Source organism: Anguilla anguilla, chromosome 6, assembly GCF_013347855.1.
Source record: "Anguilla anguilla isolate fAngAng1 chromosome 6, fAngAng1.pri, whole genome shotgun sequence".
Taxonomy (NCBI): Eukaryota; Metazoa; Chordata; class Actinopteri; order Anguilliformes; family Anguillidae; genus Anguilla; species Anguilla anguilla.
This window is the reverse complement of record NC_049206.1, coordinates 32,970,868-32,985,935: the sequence shown is the minus strand read 5'-3', so window position 1 is coordinate 32,985,935 and position 15,068 is coordinate 32,970,868. Positions and strand designations below refer to the sequence as shown.

Sequence of the window (15,068 nt, the reverse complement as noted above, 5' to 3'; positions counted from 1 at the left end):
TTGCGACACTCAGTTAGTTCTCTAGTTAGCTCCGGTAGGTGTTGACCATACTCTGACTTTTGTTTCTGCTATATCACTATTGTGCTTTCGTAGCACAACACACATTGCTGCTGCTTTCTTTTTTCCTGCAATTCTTGCGGCTGCTCCACCACTTAGGCTGGATTCACATCAGATCAGCTTGCTGCAGGGTTGTGCGGCAAAAACGTCAGTCTTCCCATTCATTTGAATGGGGGTAGTGCATTTAGGCTGCGGCAGTGGTTGACCGCATGGGGTGCCGAAAAAACACGCAGTGGCCTGCGGCAAGAAAATTGAACCAGAATAAACTTTTGCCGGAACGCAACCCGACGTCACGCTGCAGTGGCCAATCACGTAAGTTGTTTAAATGACCATGTAGCAGTCCGCTGTTTACTAAGCAACTGTCAGATGAATTACTGATGCGATTCATTTCCTAAGATTTGATTTTATTATCGTCATCGTGATTTGACAGTACCGGGTAATGGGACGAGTACTGAAACAATAATTAGGCTACTAGCTAAATATCAATTCCGGACGTCGGAATTAAGCTGTATAAAAGATTCGCTATTTAGCAGGTCTTGCATGTTAGTTTATTGTACCTAGCAGTACCATGGAGTTCATGGACCAAACGATGATACTCTCCCAGTTGTGTCCTCGCTTGGTTTATTTCGTGTACCCAGCTTCGTCTGCGTCTGCGTACGTTCAACAACTATGTGGCGCTCGCAAGCACCCTCAAATGATGCTCGAAAGCACCCTCAAATGATGCTCGAAAGCACCCTCAAATGATGCTCGAGAGCACCCTCAAACGATACCCGAAGGCATCTGATGCCGGAAGGCACCCTCTATCTACCAAATGACGCTCATGCGTCCCATGCAGATCATAATGCCGGCACCCTATATCAGTGCCACTTAGTCAGTCAGTGGTTCAATCACTACACCGTCCCTTTTCACAGTCTTCCTTCATCAAAGAAATAGGAGTCACTCCACTATTTGGTTCAAGGACAACCAACACCTAAATGAGGATGGTAAATAAAATAATACTCACCCTCAAGTTGATTATCATTGATCCAACCAGGAGATGTTTCCTATCCCATCCTCGTCGCCATGTCTGTTGGGAATCTTCTCCCGTGTGGAACCAAGTTGAGAAGGGTGACACACTGTGAGGACCACTTTTCCAATGAAAAGATGTGGTAAAAGGTGTGGTCTTCTACTGCTGTAGCCCATCTGCTTCAAGGTTTGATGTGGTGTGCATTCAGAGATGCTCTTCTGCATACCTTGGTTGTAACAAGTGGTTATTTGAGTTACTGTTGCCTTTCTATCAGCTTGAACCAGTCTGGCCATTCTCCTCTGACCTCTGCCATCAAGAAGGCATTTTCGCCCAGAGAACTGCCGCTCACTGGATATTTTCACTTTTCGGACCATTCTCTGTAAACCCTAGAGATGGTTGTGCGTGAAAATCCCAGTAGATGAGCAGTTTATGAAATACTCAAACCTGTCTGGCACCAACTACCATGCCACATTCTAAGTCACTTAAATCACCTTTCTTCCCCATTCTGATGCTTGGTTTGAGCTTCAGCAGATTGCCTTGACCATGTCTACATGCCTAAATGCATTGAGTTGCTACCACGTGATTGGCTGATTAGATATTTGCGTTAACGGGTGCAGTTTGCAGTCGAACAGGTGTACCTAATGAAATGGCCGGTGTGTGTGTGTGTGTGTGTATATATATATACACACACACACATATGTGTGTCCGTGTTTGTGTGTATATTTGTATTTAAATAGAATTTACCTTTTGCTAATTTCCATTTATGTCCCATTGTTCTCCTAACAGAAGTCAACCTTAAGAATCTCTTGTAGTTCACTTTAATCCCCTTTATGAATTTAAAAGCATAAATCGAATCATCCCTAAGTCTGCTTTAACTAAGCTTGAAGAGATTAAGAAATTGAAATCTTTCCACATAGCTTTTATCTTTCTTCCTGGAATCAGTAGTAGTATGGTCCCCAGAACTGCACTTAATATGCCAAGTGTGGTCAAACAATGTCTGGAGTCAATCAGTCGTCTAAATACTGATAAGTATTTGAAAAGAGACAGATAGCTATTGGGGGCTTATTCACTTAATCCTATCCCAGTGTTCTGTGTGAAATAAGGATAATGCTCAAAAAGGAACGTACTGGGCAGACCGTACATGTATGTATGTACAGTACAGTCCATAAGTATGTTTGTATGTGTGTACTGTACAGGCCATAAGTTTGTGGACTGTGACACAATTTATACGTCCATTCATCCAAGCTTTTTGAATATGGTTGAGCCATGTAGTTTCACATCTTGGTGTTAAATTTCATAGTTTCTGGTATGGTCTTGAGGAAACCAATTTTTACAAGCCGCTTATTGCAAGGCTGGGTCGTTAGCCTGTTTCTCTGCTGCAGCAGACCAGGTGTTAGTGCTGCATGCTCTCGTGTCCTGCATAACGTTGGTCTTGCATCTCTCCTTTAACCCCAGAGCATCAGGACTGCCTTTGACCAGTTCACACCATCCCTCTACAGATCTGGCTGAAGCCTTTGTAGGCACTCCTGTCAGAATGACCTCAAAGAGGATGACAAGGTAACACTTTAAAATCACCAGAGCAGACTTACTATTAACAGAGTTAACAGGAGGTTTGGGGAGGTTTTGTGTTGAGGAGAAAAATCCACCTCTCCCTTGTAATAGAGGCAATCCAGTCAGAAAAACACTTAATGCTAGATCTAATTATATTGGTCTTTTATTTCTTCAGAAAGAATATGCCCCCTGACAGAGCCAACACCTTAATAGAGTTTTTTTCAGCAGGGGTCCTCAGTCTTATCCAGAAAGCCCAGTGTGGGTGCAGGTTTTCATTTCCACCAAGCAGTTATACATATCTGGTTCTTCTCATTTTTTCAATTTGTTTATTTGATATTCTACTTGTAAATGGATCCATGTAGATCATGTGTATCACATTTCCAGGTACTACCACCCTTGGTGACACTACGGTTGCACTTCAAAATTGCAGCTGTTCACTTACATCCAATAAACATGCAATTTTGTATGGATGATATTTGGATATGGTTTGCAGTTATGACAACATATTAACTAAGATAATTTTGGCTGAAAAATAATGGAAAGTTCTGTCAGCACCACCCCCCCCCCCCCCCCCCCCCCCCCCCCCCCCCCGCGGTGTGCTGTTCCTGAGCCTTAGCATATAGCCATATTATGTGTTCTACAAGTATGCTGGTCTTACAAATTTAAATAACTAATTTGGGCTTTTTGAGGTTAAAAAAAAATGTTCCTGACCCCTGCATTGCATCAAAAGAACAATACTGACATTTCAATATTTGTTTGGCTCTGACATCTCATAACTGCTGGTGAATCATTTAGTCTTTTAAGTGTGAACTGGTTAACTTGGGAAAACATTTATTTCCATGGAAAGCTGCATCATATGCTATAACTGCTAAAATTATGATGATACCATCCACACTTCTGTCTTAAACCAACCTCGGGAAGAGTATGGCTGCCAGTTTATTGTACACCCATGCAACTGATACATGAAATTGCATCATTGAAAAAATCGTTACGGCTATAGCATACTTGCATACCCTTATATCCAATATGCACCAAAGTTTGTATGGATGATATTTGGATTAGGTTTGCAGTCCATGACAAAGGACAAGATGCTACAATTACAGTTGGCTGAAAAACAATAGCTTATCTTATGGAGATACTCCAGTGTGCAATTCCCTAACCTTAATATAAACTAAATTATGTTTTTGGCAGGTGTGGTAACCTTGCAAATTGTTTCAGATTGAATTTGTTTTTTGAATAAAGAACAAAATAGAGGTAAAAACATCCCTGACATTTGGCTTGCATCAAAAGAACAATATAATATATACTGTAACTATGCAGGTCACCTTTTGTAAACATGAAAAGATATACCATCCATACGGGATATATGATTAAACAAAAAAAAGATTTAATTCCCATCGGGCTTTGTTGGGCTGCAGTTCATATTATGGTCCTGATTATAAATGTGTCCGAGCTTTATTGAATGAATTATTCATAGCATCACTATCATAACTTCACTTCTCTATCTTGAACCAACCTGGGGAAGGGAATTATTCTCAGTAATCGCCATTGTCATAAGTTGAACTAAATGCAATTTAGAGCTACAGTGCATACACAAACAAGTGCATGCTGGTTTCAGCACCAGAGACTCGCTGTGCGTGCCTTAAGTTGTACGCCTGGCATAGCCAACCTTGTGTGAACCCAGGGAATATATCAGTTATATATCAGTTATAATATATATCCCATTCATTATAGCTATAAACAGTATTTTTCATGTAGTAACATGCTTACATTAGCACTTGTGGGCAAGAACAGGGCGAGCAGAAAGGCAAAGGTGGGGTGCAGCAGGCAGTGGGGGGAAAAAACCGGCAACTCAAAGGGGCAATTTTGCTCCAGGGAGGCAAATGGGATGGTGCTCCAGCATTATAGGACCTTATGTATGCATTTGCCAGGCTGGGAGGAATAAACAATTGGACCTTGCTTGTCTCTATATCAAATTGCATCATGCAGTGCATCCCAGAAACAACTGTTGTATGAAGGCAACTAAATTGTTACACAATGTCATTTATATTATTCCACAAATCTCAGAAAGATACAAATTGCAGTCATTGCTTTGTGGCTCATCTTTGGTGCCTTCAACATCACGTTGGCCTTCAACATCACTGCTTGCAGTTATATTTAAAATTTTTAATTTAACCTTTATTTATTTAGGTAGATCCTGTTAAAATTGGAATCTCTTATCCAAGTGGGACCCAACATAAAACACAAATTACAAAATGGGATGGAAAATTACAAGAAAGTTTTAATGAATGGAAAAACATTTTCATGCATTTCATGACAAAGTATGGATTTTATTTTGTTATTTTTCAGCCATTATTTCAATGGGTAGGTGGTATTGTCTTTGGGAATCACAGGGTAGGGAATGCAAGTGTTTGTGTAGCCAATTAAATTTATGCAGTAAATAGACCAGTGGTGTCTTGTTTTTATTCCCCTAAACAGGATTCTCGGTCTGATGGTGCAGACATCTGCTGAGGCAAGCCCTGAGGGCCTTGGCCTTCAGAGGACTCCAGCCACCCAGGTCATTACACAGAGACTGCCCAGTCCTGTTCCCGCCTCCTCTCTGAAGCCCGGTATCCTCCTGGGTACTGCTAAGGCCCCCGAGCTCAGTCTGCTGCAGACTCCACCGGTGGTAAAGGTTAGTGTAATGCAAAATCTGTATGTCACCCCCTTTCATCTGGTTGGTTTCTCTCCCTTCTCTCCTCCTTGATCAAATTAAATGCAGGCTATACTGATTTTAGTATATTGAAAAGTAGTTAGAGTTTTCACTTTAACTTTTACTTTTTTTTTTCTCTATAATGGCATAAGCTTAGGTTGTACTGGTAAAGTGAAATGGTGCGTATTTAATAAACTCCAAATGGATGCGGAAGCCTTAATATTATTAGTCTGTTTTCTAGCAAATTAGTTGGTTTTATGAATATGGGAGCAGAGGATTGTATTCTTAAGGTAAAGGTGCTTCTTTATCAGAACATGGGCTTTCTGCAACATCTCTCCCCACCATTAGAGGGCACGGGCTCTGGCTGTCACAGGCCCTGTGTTCCCAGTCTTCACCCCACAGTCCATCCTTCGGAGCAGCTTGCGCCCAACCCCAGTGGGCTCCCCCTCGGCATCCCTTGGCCGCTCCGCCACCCCGCCACCCCGCCCCAAAGAGAGTCGCATCACCTTCATCGAGGAAAGCAAGAACAAGGACCCCTGGAGCAATGGGGTATTGTCATGGCTCCAGTTTGGTTTAGGCTTTGCCTTTTTCAGATTGAGAATACTACAAATTATTCCACCACAGACACTGCTTCAAGCTCCTTCCTGATTGTGAAATATGCTGTGTCTAACCTCCATATACCACCTTTCAACTGAGACAATATAGTTGAGGCCAAAAGTTTACATACACCTAGGCTAAAGATATTCAAACATTTCCTGTATTAAGTCAATTAGGGTATCTACTTTATTTCCATGAGAGGTAATTCCAAAATAATAACTGAGAGATTTATTTCAGCTTTTATGTACTATATCAGATTTTCAGTGGGTCGAAAGTTTACATACACTTTGTTAGTATTTGGTGGCATTGCCTTTTAATTGATTAACTTGAATCAAAAACTTGGTGCAGCCTTCCACAAGCTTCTCTCAATACCAGAATTTATGCCCATTCCTCCTTCCAGAACTGGTATAACTCAGTTTTTCAGTTCAGTCCACAAACTTTCTATGGGATTCAGGTCGGCTTTGTGATGGCCACTCCAATACTTTCACTTTGTTGCCTTTAAGCCATTTCGTTACAACTTTGGAGGTATGCTTAGGATCATTGTCCTGCTGGAAGACCCAGTTGCGACCAAGTTTTAACTGTCTAGCTGATGTATTGAGGTGTCGCTGTAGTATTTCTAGATAATCCTCCTTCATCATGATGCCATCTATTTTCTGAAGTGCACAGTTCCTTTTCCTGCGAAACACCCCCACAACATGATGTTGCCACGCCCATGCTTCACAGTTGGGATGGTGTTCTTCAGATTAAAAGCCTCACCTTTTTTCCTCCATACATAGCGGAAATTGATGTCCCAGGTTGATGATTATGGTATTTTCTTACCCAATAACTGTCCACAAGTCAAACAACCTTATATTACAAATAATATTACAATAGCGGTACTGATATTTTTAAAAACCCCTCTGAGCCCCAAGCAATCAATGTGCTCTTTGTTACATAGCCTAGAAAAATTCATTGTGCTATTTCTGTTGAGCATTTTCAAGAGCATTTGAAAATGTGCATTTCTATGTACATACACTAAGTAGAATTCAAATGCGGAAGTGCTGTTTTTCTGAAAAAGCAACTTCCTACCTTACAAAAACTGTAAAAAAAAAAAAATAAAAGAAAAAAGAAAAAGAAAAAAATCAATTAGACATTCCATTGCCGAGTAAATGACCAAAAGGCAAGCTACTACCTAACAAACTTGACCCTCTTTATGATCTACCCATTGTGACTTTTACCCCTGCTTGGAAATTGTATATATACGTTACAGTAACCTCACAGTTTCATGTTCTTCAAGCTCATTTACATGGATTTCAAACATAGTTTGACTTTCTTCTAGCTGAAATTATGGCTTAGCTATTCAGCTGCGTACCCAGTTACTTTCACATTGCACAGGAGTGGAAGCTTAGCGCACGCTTTATCAATTGTTTATTGAAAAAGTTCGCATAAAAGAAACAGCAGTAGTGTTAAAGGGTATTAAATTATTGTAATAGTTTATTACCAGCAGTTTTTTCCACCATGCTAAGGTGAGAGTCAGGTCTACTGTTATTGTAGGGCGCACTGCCTGCTCACATACGCTTGTGTGTGTGTGTGTTTGTGTGTCTGCATACAGGGTTTTCCCTAGGTTTTCAGAGGGCTTAGGCGCTCTCAACTATATTTTGGAACAGGGTTTTTAAAAAAATATGTATATGAAAAAACGCTTTGACCAGTGGTTTTCATCAGAAAAAGACGTGTGAACACAGCTTAACTTTGTTTAGCTACCAAGCCACGTTAGATACTAACGTTAGTTCAATTGAGGTATCTTTGTGACACTGTCATAAAATTTTTCCCTTTCTTGAAAACTGGATTACTTGTTTACATTTTTGACAGATGTGGCTAGGGTAAATCTATCGGTGTTTCCATCGCAGAACTTTCAACACAAGCAAAATCGGAAGCGCTATCCTAAAAGTTATTCTTACTATGAAGAGTGCCTGACCTGCAACCGTAGTAATGTGTTAACATTACCTCCTCATCACCATGATCTCTTCCACCACCATCATAAGCATCAACTGCAGCATATTGACAGAATATCATGACTACCTCCTCCCTAGTATTTTTCTGATAAAATGACGGCATTACCATAATTACAATTTCTTGATATGTCAACAGATTAAAGTGCACAAGAACTAAATTAAAACACCCAAAACTGCTTGTCAATAAAATATACATTGTCTTGCATTGTTGTAGTTTCAGGACAGTAATAACCATAGACCAATGATTTCAACATTATATCAGTTTTGAGTATTTTTGTCTTTTTCAAGCGGTGAACTACATTTCAGTTAGGATCCCCCACATATTATAGTAGGATGTCTGCAGGCATTAGCAAGTTAAATGTAAGGCTTTTTAGTAGGGCTGTCAAAGTTAACGCGTTAAATTTAGTAGGGCGCAAATTTGTTTTAAAGCCACAGATTTTTTTAACGCACGTTCTGTTATGATGAACGTTTGCCCGTCCCTTATGCTGCGTTCAAGACAACTCGGAACTAGTAAAAAACGAGGTCCGACTTGTGAAATAAGCAACTGAACGGTCGTAGAACTCTGAATTATAGGCCGGAAATTCAAGCATCATTTCTGAGCTCCGACTTCCGGATTGGTGACGTCACATTAAGATAAATGGCGGCATTTGTAGTTTGTTGTAAGAAAGAAAAATGGTGTATTTAGGCTTTTCATGCATCCCATTCCCATTCATTATAGCAATATGTGAAATTTAAAAGTTAACAACAACTTTTCTCGCTAGCCAGCTTAGCTAGAAAACATTATTTTGCTCAGAAATAAATGCTATATGATAATAATGATATAACGAAACGGCTGACAGTGATACCATATTTACATTTCAGTACTACTGCAGCCTAACTAGTTTCGCGGTTTCACTCTATTTACTCATTTAATATGCTCCTTAACAATAAAATAAAGCAGCGTTTTCTGTTGGAATCCATGTTTTCCTGAGTAAAACAGCGCGAACGCAGTATTTCATTGTCTGGGCATATTGTTCAGAAGAAGGGAGCTGCCCTGTCGTCCGACAATGTAAACAGGCTTGTCTGTTTAAGCAACTGGCTAGGTGCAAAGAAATAGAAGTACAGCCTAACTTGTATCAAAAGAAATGGAAGTATAACCTAACTGCAATATCCTAGTTCGAGTCCTAGTTCTATATTGTACTCCCTTTCCACTGTTTCCTGCTCACTTTATTTATTGTTTGTTTTATTTTGTATCATCCTGTTTTGATCCCACATAGTAGAAGGGGATGTTTTTGTGAGCCTTTATTTTCCCCATGTGAGGTTGGACACAATTACGTTGTGTGATTTGCTTTAGAAGTGCGAGGGATCAAGGGAATGATCTTTGAGTAATGGAAAATTTAGCTGACCCAATGTACCTGTTGTACAATGTGTCTGTTGTTGCGATGCATTGAGGTCCATCGTTTTCGTTTTGTGTTCATGCTTAAAACAGGATGTTTTAGTGAACCTTTATAAGCGTAAAGTTGGACACACTACATTGTGTGAGTACTCATTTTACTAAGTAGTGTTAAATTTAGCAGGTCAATATGCCCATCTGTTGTTGCCTGTTGGGCTTGAGTTTGCCATGTTATGATTTGAGCATATGTTGTTATGCTAAATGCAGTACCTTTGAGGATTTCTAGACAATATTTGTCATTGTTTTGGGTTATTAATTGATTTCCAATAATAAATAAACATAAATTTGCATAAAGCAAGCATATTTGTCCACTCCCATGTTGATAAGAGTATTAAACACTTGAAAAATATCCCTTTAGGTACATTTAGAACAGATAAAAAATGTGCGATTAATCGGGATTAACTATGGACAATCACGCGATTAATCGCAATTAAATATTTTAATCGATCGACAGCCCTACTTTTTAGACATTTTAAATGCTTCTTAGAATAACATTTAAGACAGTTTGCCACACAAGTAAGCACAGGCAAGTTGTACTCTTAGCTACTTGACATTTGTACAATTATCTAAAACGACAACATTGACATTTGTCCAAATGTTTATTTTGGTCCAAGAAAGGGACACATTGCGGGCCTTTACCATTCAAATACAAACGCATTGTAACTTATACAGCAGTGGTGTCAAACTCGTTGCCATGGAGGGCCGTGTGTATGCAGGTTTTCATTCCAACCAATTAATGCTGCCTTAATTGAGTCCAATTACTCATTCAGCCATATGCATTTAACTGCATTGAAGCACAGAATATAAGAAAATTTTTATTTAGACAATGCGGGTCACCATAGACGTCGGGTCACCATTGTGCACAAACCTGCATCCCTAATTCAGCAAATAATTTAACTAATTATATAATCAAGATCTGAGGCTGGAATGAAAACCTGCATACACACGGCCCTCCATGGAAACGAGTTTGACACCACTGTTATACAGTCACTCTTGTCTCTGGCATGTCTTGAGTGGGGAAGGCTGGACCTCGGGTTCTTCACTGGGACAACAGTCATAAGGCCATGTGTGGGAGCTGAAAGGATATGAAATTGGACCAAGTTAGAAAAATAAATTACGTACGCAGCAGGCTAAAATTGTAATTGTGTTTTGACAATGACAAACAGTCAATGAGCAAAGAGCTGTTTCCATATAATATCCATAACTACCTTTATTCTGATCTTGTGCTGTAGTTTCCATTTGAGCTGTTGCACCAAATGTAGAGAACTCTGCAAAAGAAAATCAATTTAAGTCAGTATTTGGTGAAAATACAGAGAAATACTCTTGATTAATATTGATTACACAATGCACTGGTGCGAAGCCAAAGCCAGTTTATTTATTTTATTTTTTTAAGGCCACGATTACACCAGGTATAGAGCAATAGTGCTAGAGGATTTGGGAAAAAAGTTTTTGTATTTCTAATGGGAATAATGTTTAGCTAAATGCTTTAGAAAGAGGCACCAACAGTGCTAGCTTGAAAAGGCTTGCTAGCTCCAGTTTGTCAAACACCAAAAACCAAATGAACACCACACAACTATTTTATATCATATTTATGATGCATATTTTAACCAGCATGTTGATATCTCATTAGGACATGGACAAGGTGAATTACGGCTTTCAAAAGAGCACCACATACGTTATCTTTCAAAAGAGGCGCCGGCAACAATGCTAGCTAAAAGGACATGAACAAAAGTGCTTTACGGACCGCCGTTTATACATGTTGAACTAGCTCAGTTGTTAGCTAACTAAACAGGTCATCACCGAGATCAGCTAGGTAATGTTAAGCTGGCAGTATACTCAGTAAGAAGAAAGAACTTCAGGATTGAGAACCATCGGCGAACATGTCCACGAACACTGTTGTCGGTATACTCAGTGAGAACACTGCACCGTTTAAAGTCACTCCACGCCGCTGGGGCGAATAATTACGAGGCAGCTATTAACCGTGGCTGGAATCTCAACCAGACCTCCGTCTCGCGGCTACGCCATGGATATATAAAGAGAAGGGCTACGCGAGATCACAACACAAAACAAAATGTTTAAAGTGGCTTTAGTTTATCTAGCAAAATGCGAGTTTAGACAAGGGGGTCCACTTTCTCTTATTTCCGAATGTGTGCTAGGCGTTTTGATGACTTGCTGAAACGAGTAGCACCGTTCATCGAACATGTGGGAACTCACAGAATTCCCATCTCTACAGAAGAGAGATCGGCGTTGACTCTCCGTACATTAGCATGTGAATTCAGCCCTCTGAACTCTCAACTGTGACGTAACCAACTATGTGATATTTGGACCAATAGCTGAGAGGGGGAGGTCGGAGAACAAGAACGAACTTTTTGAAAAGTTCTCACTGGAAGCCGTCACAAACTGCACCGTACGAACACACAACACTGCGTCTTTTTGTTCGTCAGTTGTTCTGATTGCTTCGTTTTGCTCAAAAAGTTCTACTTCGTAAGAAGTATACTGCCTACTTTAGCTGGTCTTACATTACATTTGCACTGAGCTATTAGCGTTAAATACTCAAACTAGCAAATATGTTATCTAACAGAACACAAACTCAAATTAAAGCCGCAAGCGGCGTTGGGAGGGGTCCAAGCATTGGCACAATTGCGCCCCCTATGGAGCGATTTTTAAATGGTTTTGTCCTCATGATCATATAACTTCACCCAACATATCTACTGCATCACCATGGATGTCTCCTCGCCGCTAGGCGTAAAGGACTTTACTATGTCGTAACACTAAAGGCTGTTTTATACTTCTGCATAGTACATGTAAAAATGGGTCTGTGTAGGGGTTATGCGCAATGTGCGGCATGTGCGACGGTTGCAGACCACAGCCACGTTGAAGACGCAGACCTCCTCAAGAAATTAAAAGCACGTAGTTAGTAACCAGTGCCCGCATACGCCGTAAAGAAGATGATTGGTTGACTGCTGAAATGAGGTCACTGGCATATGGCTTTGACTAACAGGTTGTAACAGTTGATTCACAAAACCGATAGGCAACGTTAAATATGCGACTAAAAACGCTTTTGTCAGGTGTATGTCTTCGTTGCAACAAGTTACATCTAGCATTTTTGTGGTCATTGGTGCAGTATTTAGCAGGTTTGGAAATATAAATGAAGGTGCTGTCTTTTGAACTACTACGGTCAGTAACAAAATCTAATTACGTGGCCTGCACAACCTGTGCAATATGCCGCACAAATGATTTGGCCCATCGCAAGTGCAAAGTATAAAACAGCATTTAGATGGTCCGGCGTGTATGTAGAGCTGCAGCGCTTCTGCGCTGCAACTAAAATAGGCGTCACACACATAGTCCAATCCATTGCTCAGCTTAGCAGAGAATGCACATTTCAGAGCGCTTCAGAGACAGATAGAATAATAACACATAAATACACATTTCAAATAATAAATACGACATTGAGAAAAAACGAAACAAAAGACGAAATATCAACTCGCGACCTGCGTGCTGCGCACAGAGTAGCCTACCGTATTTTTTATTTAGACATTGGCAGATAAGAAAATTTTTGGTTGCGCTGACCTATAAAACGCTATTCCAAAAGCAAAATCAGACATATTATACATCGTTAGAAAGCTTATACTCTCACCTACTGAATAAATGAATTGTCAATCAAGCCAAATTGTACTAAAAAGGGCGACAACGCCGTAAGCAACAGGTGCGGTATTACTCACAGCTATTTTTGAAGGTAGCCTACCCAGGCATCACAAATGTGCATATATCTCACAAACGGATTGTCCAAGACAATATATGACCACTCAGTCGCAAAAGGCACATGTCTACGCGTAAAACCAATGGTAAGATTGTATATTTATTCAATGTTTAGTCCCAGATATTGACTGTAAAATGACATGGTATAATTTTTAAAAATTTTGTCTCGCTTATTTCGTTATTCAGTGAGTAGCGTTTTCACTGCTGTATTGGCATATTTTAGGGCTAATGTTGGGTTTATCTTGTTGTTATGGAATATTACATTACATTACAGGCATTTGGCAGACGCTCTTATCCAGAGCGATGTACAACAAAGTGTATAACCATAACCAGGAACAAGTGTGTCGAAAACCCTAGAGAGAAATACCGTTCAAAGTGCAGGGAACAACCGCTAGTTCAATTTGGGCCCTGTAGGTTAAACTGATTAACACAAACAAGAACAGCAACAACTCAGTCTATGCAAAAATTCAAGCAATTTAAGACGAGTGCATTAAGTCACCTACGAAACAGCTACCTAGTTACAACACTAAACTTACAGTCAATTTAGAGATTAAATTGAGAATACGATTTCTCTCAGCATAATGACGGATTTAAAGACTAAACGAACTCACCCAATATTGTCTTCAAATGGATCCATGCCAAAGAAGAAAAATAATGATTCATCCTCTCAAAACTTTTACTAACAAACTTTTAGTAGCAAAAAACGAAATATCAACTCGCCATCCATGCTACCTGCTTCCTACTCTCAGAGTACCGTATTATTTATTTAGACATTGGCAGAGTACAGCATAAATGGCGTCTTTTGTTTATATTCAATATTAGTAATTGCAGCGAGAAACTGCAGCTGTAGACACAAGATAGTTTGGTATGTTATGGTAGCAACTGAATGAAGCGGACTATGTATGTATTACCGTCATTGTTTTATTATACCAGCATGTTTTCGCGCGTTTGCACAGAAACTCAAATACTATCAATAAAATGGTTTAGTCATTTCTCAGCATAATGTCAGATTCAAAGACTAAACAAACTCACCCGATACTGTCTTCAAATGGATCCATGCTCAAGAAAAGTAATTATTCATCCTCTCAAAAAGCTTTTACTAACAAACTTTTGGTAACCTAGCATGCACTCTGGCTGGCACTGTCTTCCATTGCTTCCCCGACGTTCAGACCCTCCCCTCACTGATAAAAACTAGACCCTACAGTGTCGGATTACTTGCGTCGCCATGGATGTCATCTAGCCGCTTGCCGTAAAGAGGTTTACTAGATGTCGTAACACTTTAGATGTGGAGCTACTGCTCTTCCGCACCCCACCTAATAAAAAAGTCCAAATGGCAGTCAAACAGTATGGTGGACATATGTGGTCCCAATAGTTGTAGAGCACATTCAGATGCATCCGTCGATGAAGTTTTGTGTTGATCTGACTTACGGTGTGGGAGTTATGACCTTTTAAAAATGACCCTTTGTTATAGCGCCACCATCTGGCCAATGTGGGTTATTTGTAGTGCCTGAGTAGCGGGGGGCCATAGGAACCCACCTATCAAATTTGGTTGGTCTACAACTTATGGTTGCTGAGCCTTAGATATTTTAGTGGAGAAAGCTTCCACGCCCCAACTAAAAAGTCAAAATGGCGGGCAAACAATATGGCGGACATAGGTGGTCCCAAAGGCAAAGTTGAAGAGTACGTTGAGCTGCATAGGTAGATGAAGTTTTGTGTTGATCTGACGTACGGTGTGGGAGTTATGGCCTTTTACGCATGATCCTTTGTTATAGCGCCACCATCTGGCCGACATAGGTGATTTGTAGTGCCTGAGTAATGGGAGGTCATAGGAACCCACCTGCCAAATTTGGTTGCTCTAGGACTTATGGTTGCTGAGCCTCAGACACTTTTAGCGGAGAAAAATAAGAATAATAATAATAATCCTAACAGATACAATAGGGTTCCACCAGCTTCGCTGCTTGGACCCCTAATAATAATCCTAAC

General features: G+C 40.1%; 1 protein-coding gene across 2 annotated transcripts in view; it reads left to right on the top strand.

The window, feature by feature from the left end:
* The window catches only part of ahctf1 (AT hook containing transcription factor 1), a 224,807-nt gene that overhangs the window by 154,578 nt on the left and 55,161 nt on the right, over nt 1-15,068 (top strand). For both annotated transcript variants that reach the window (XM_035422269.1, XM_035422270.1), the window contains 3 exons: nt 2,519-2,620; nt 5,093-5,288; nt 5,655-5,855. In XM_035422269.1, the coding sequence (XP_035278160.1) occupies nt 2,519-2,620; nt 5,093-5,288; nt 5,655-5,855 (499 nt within the window). The remainder of the gene's footprint in view (nt 1-2,518; nt 2,621-5,092; nt 5,289-5,654; nt 5,856-15,068) is intronic.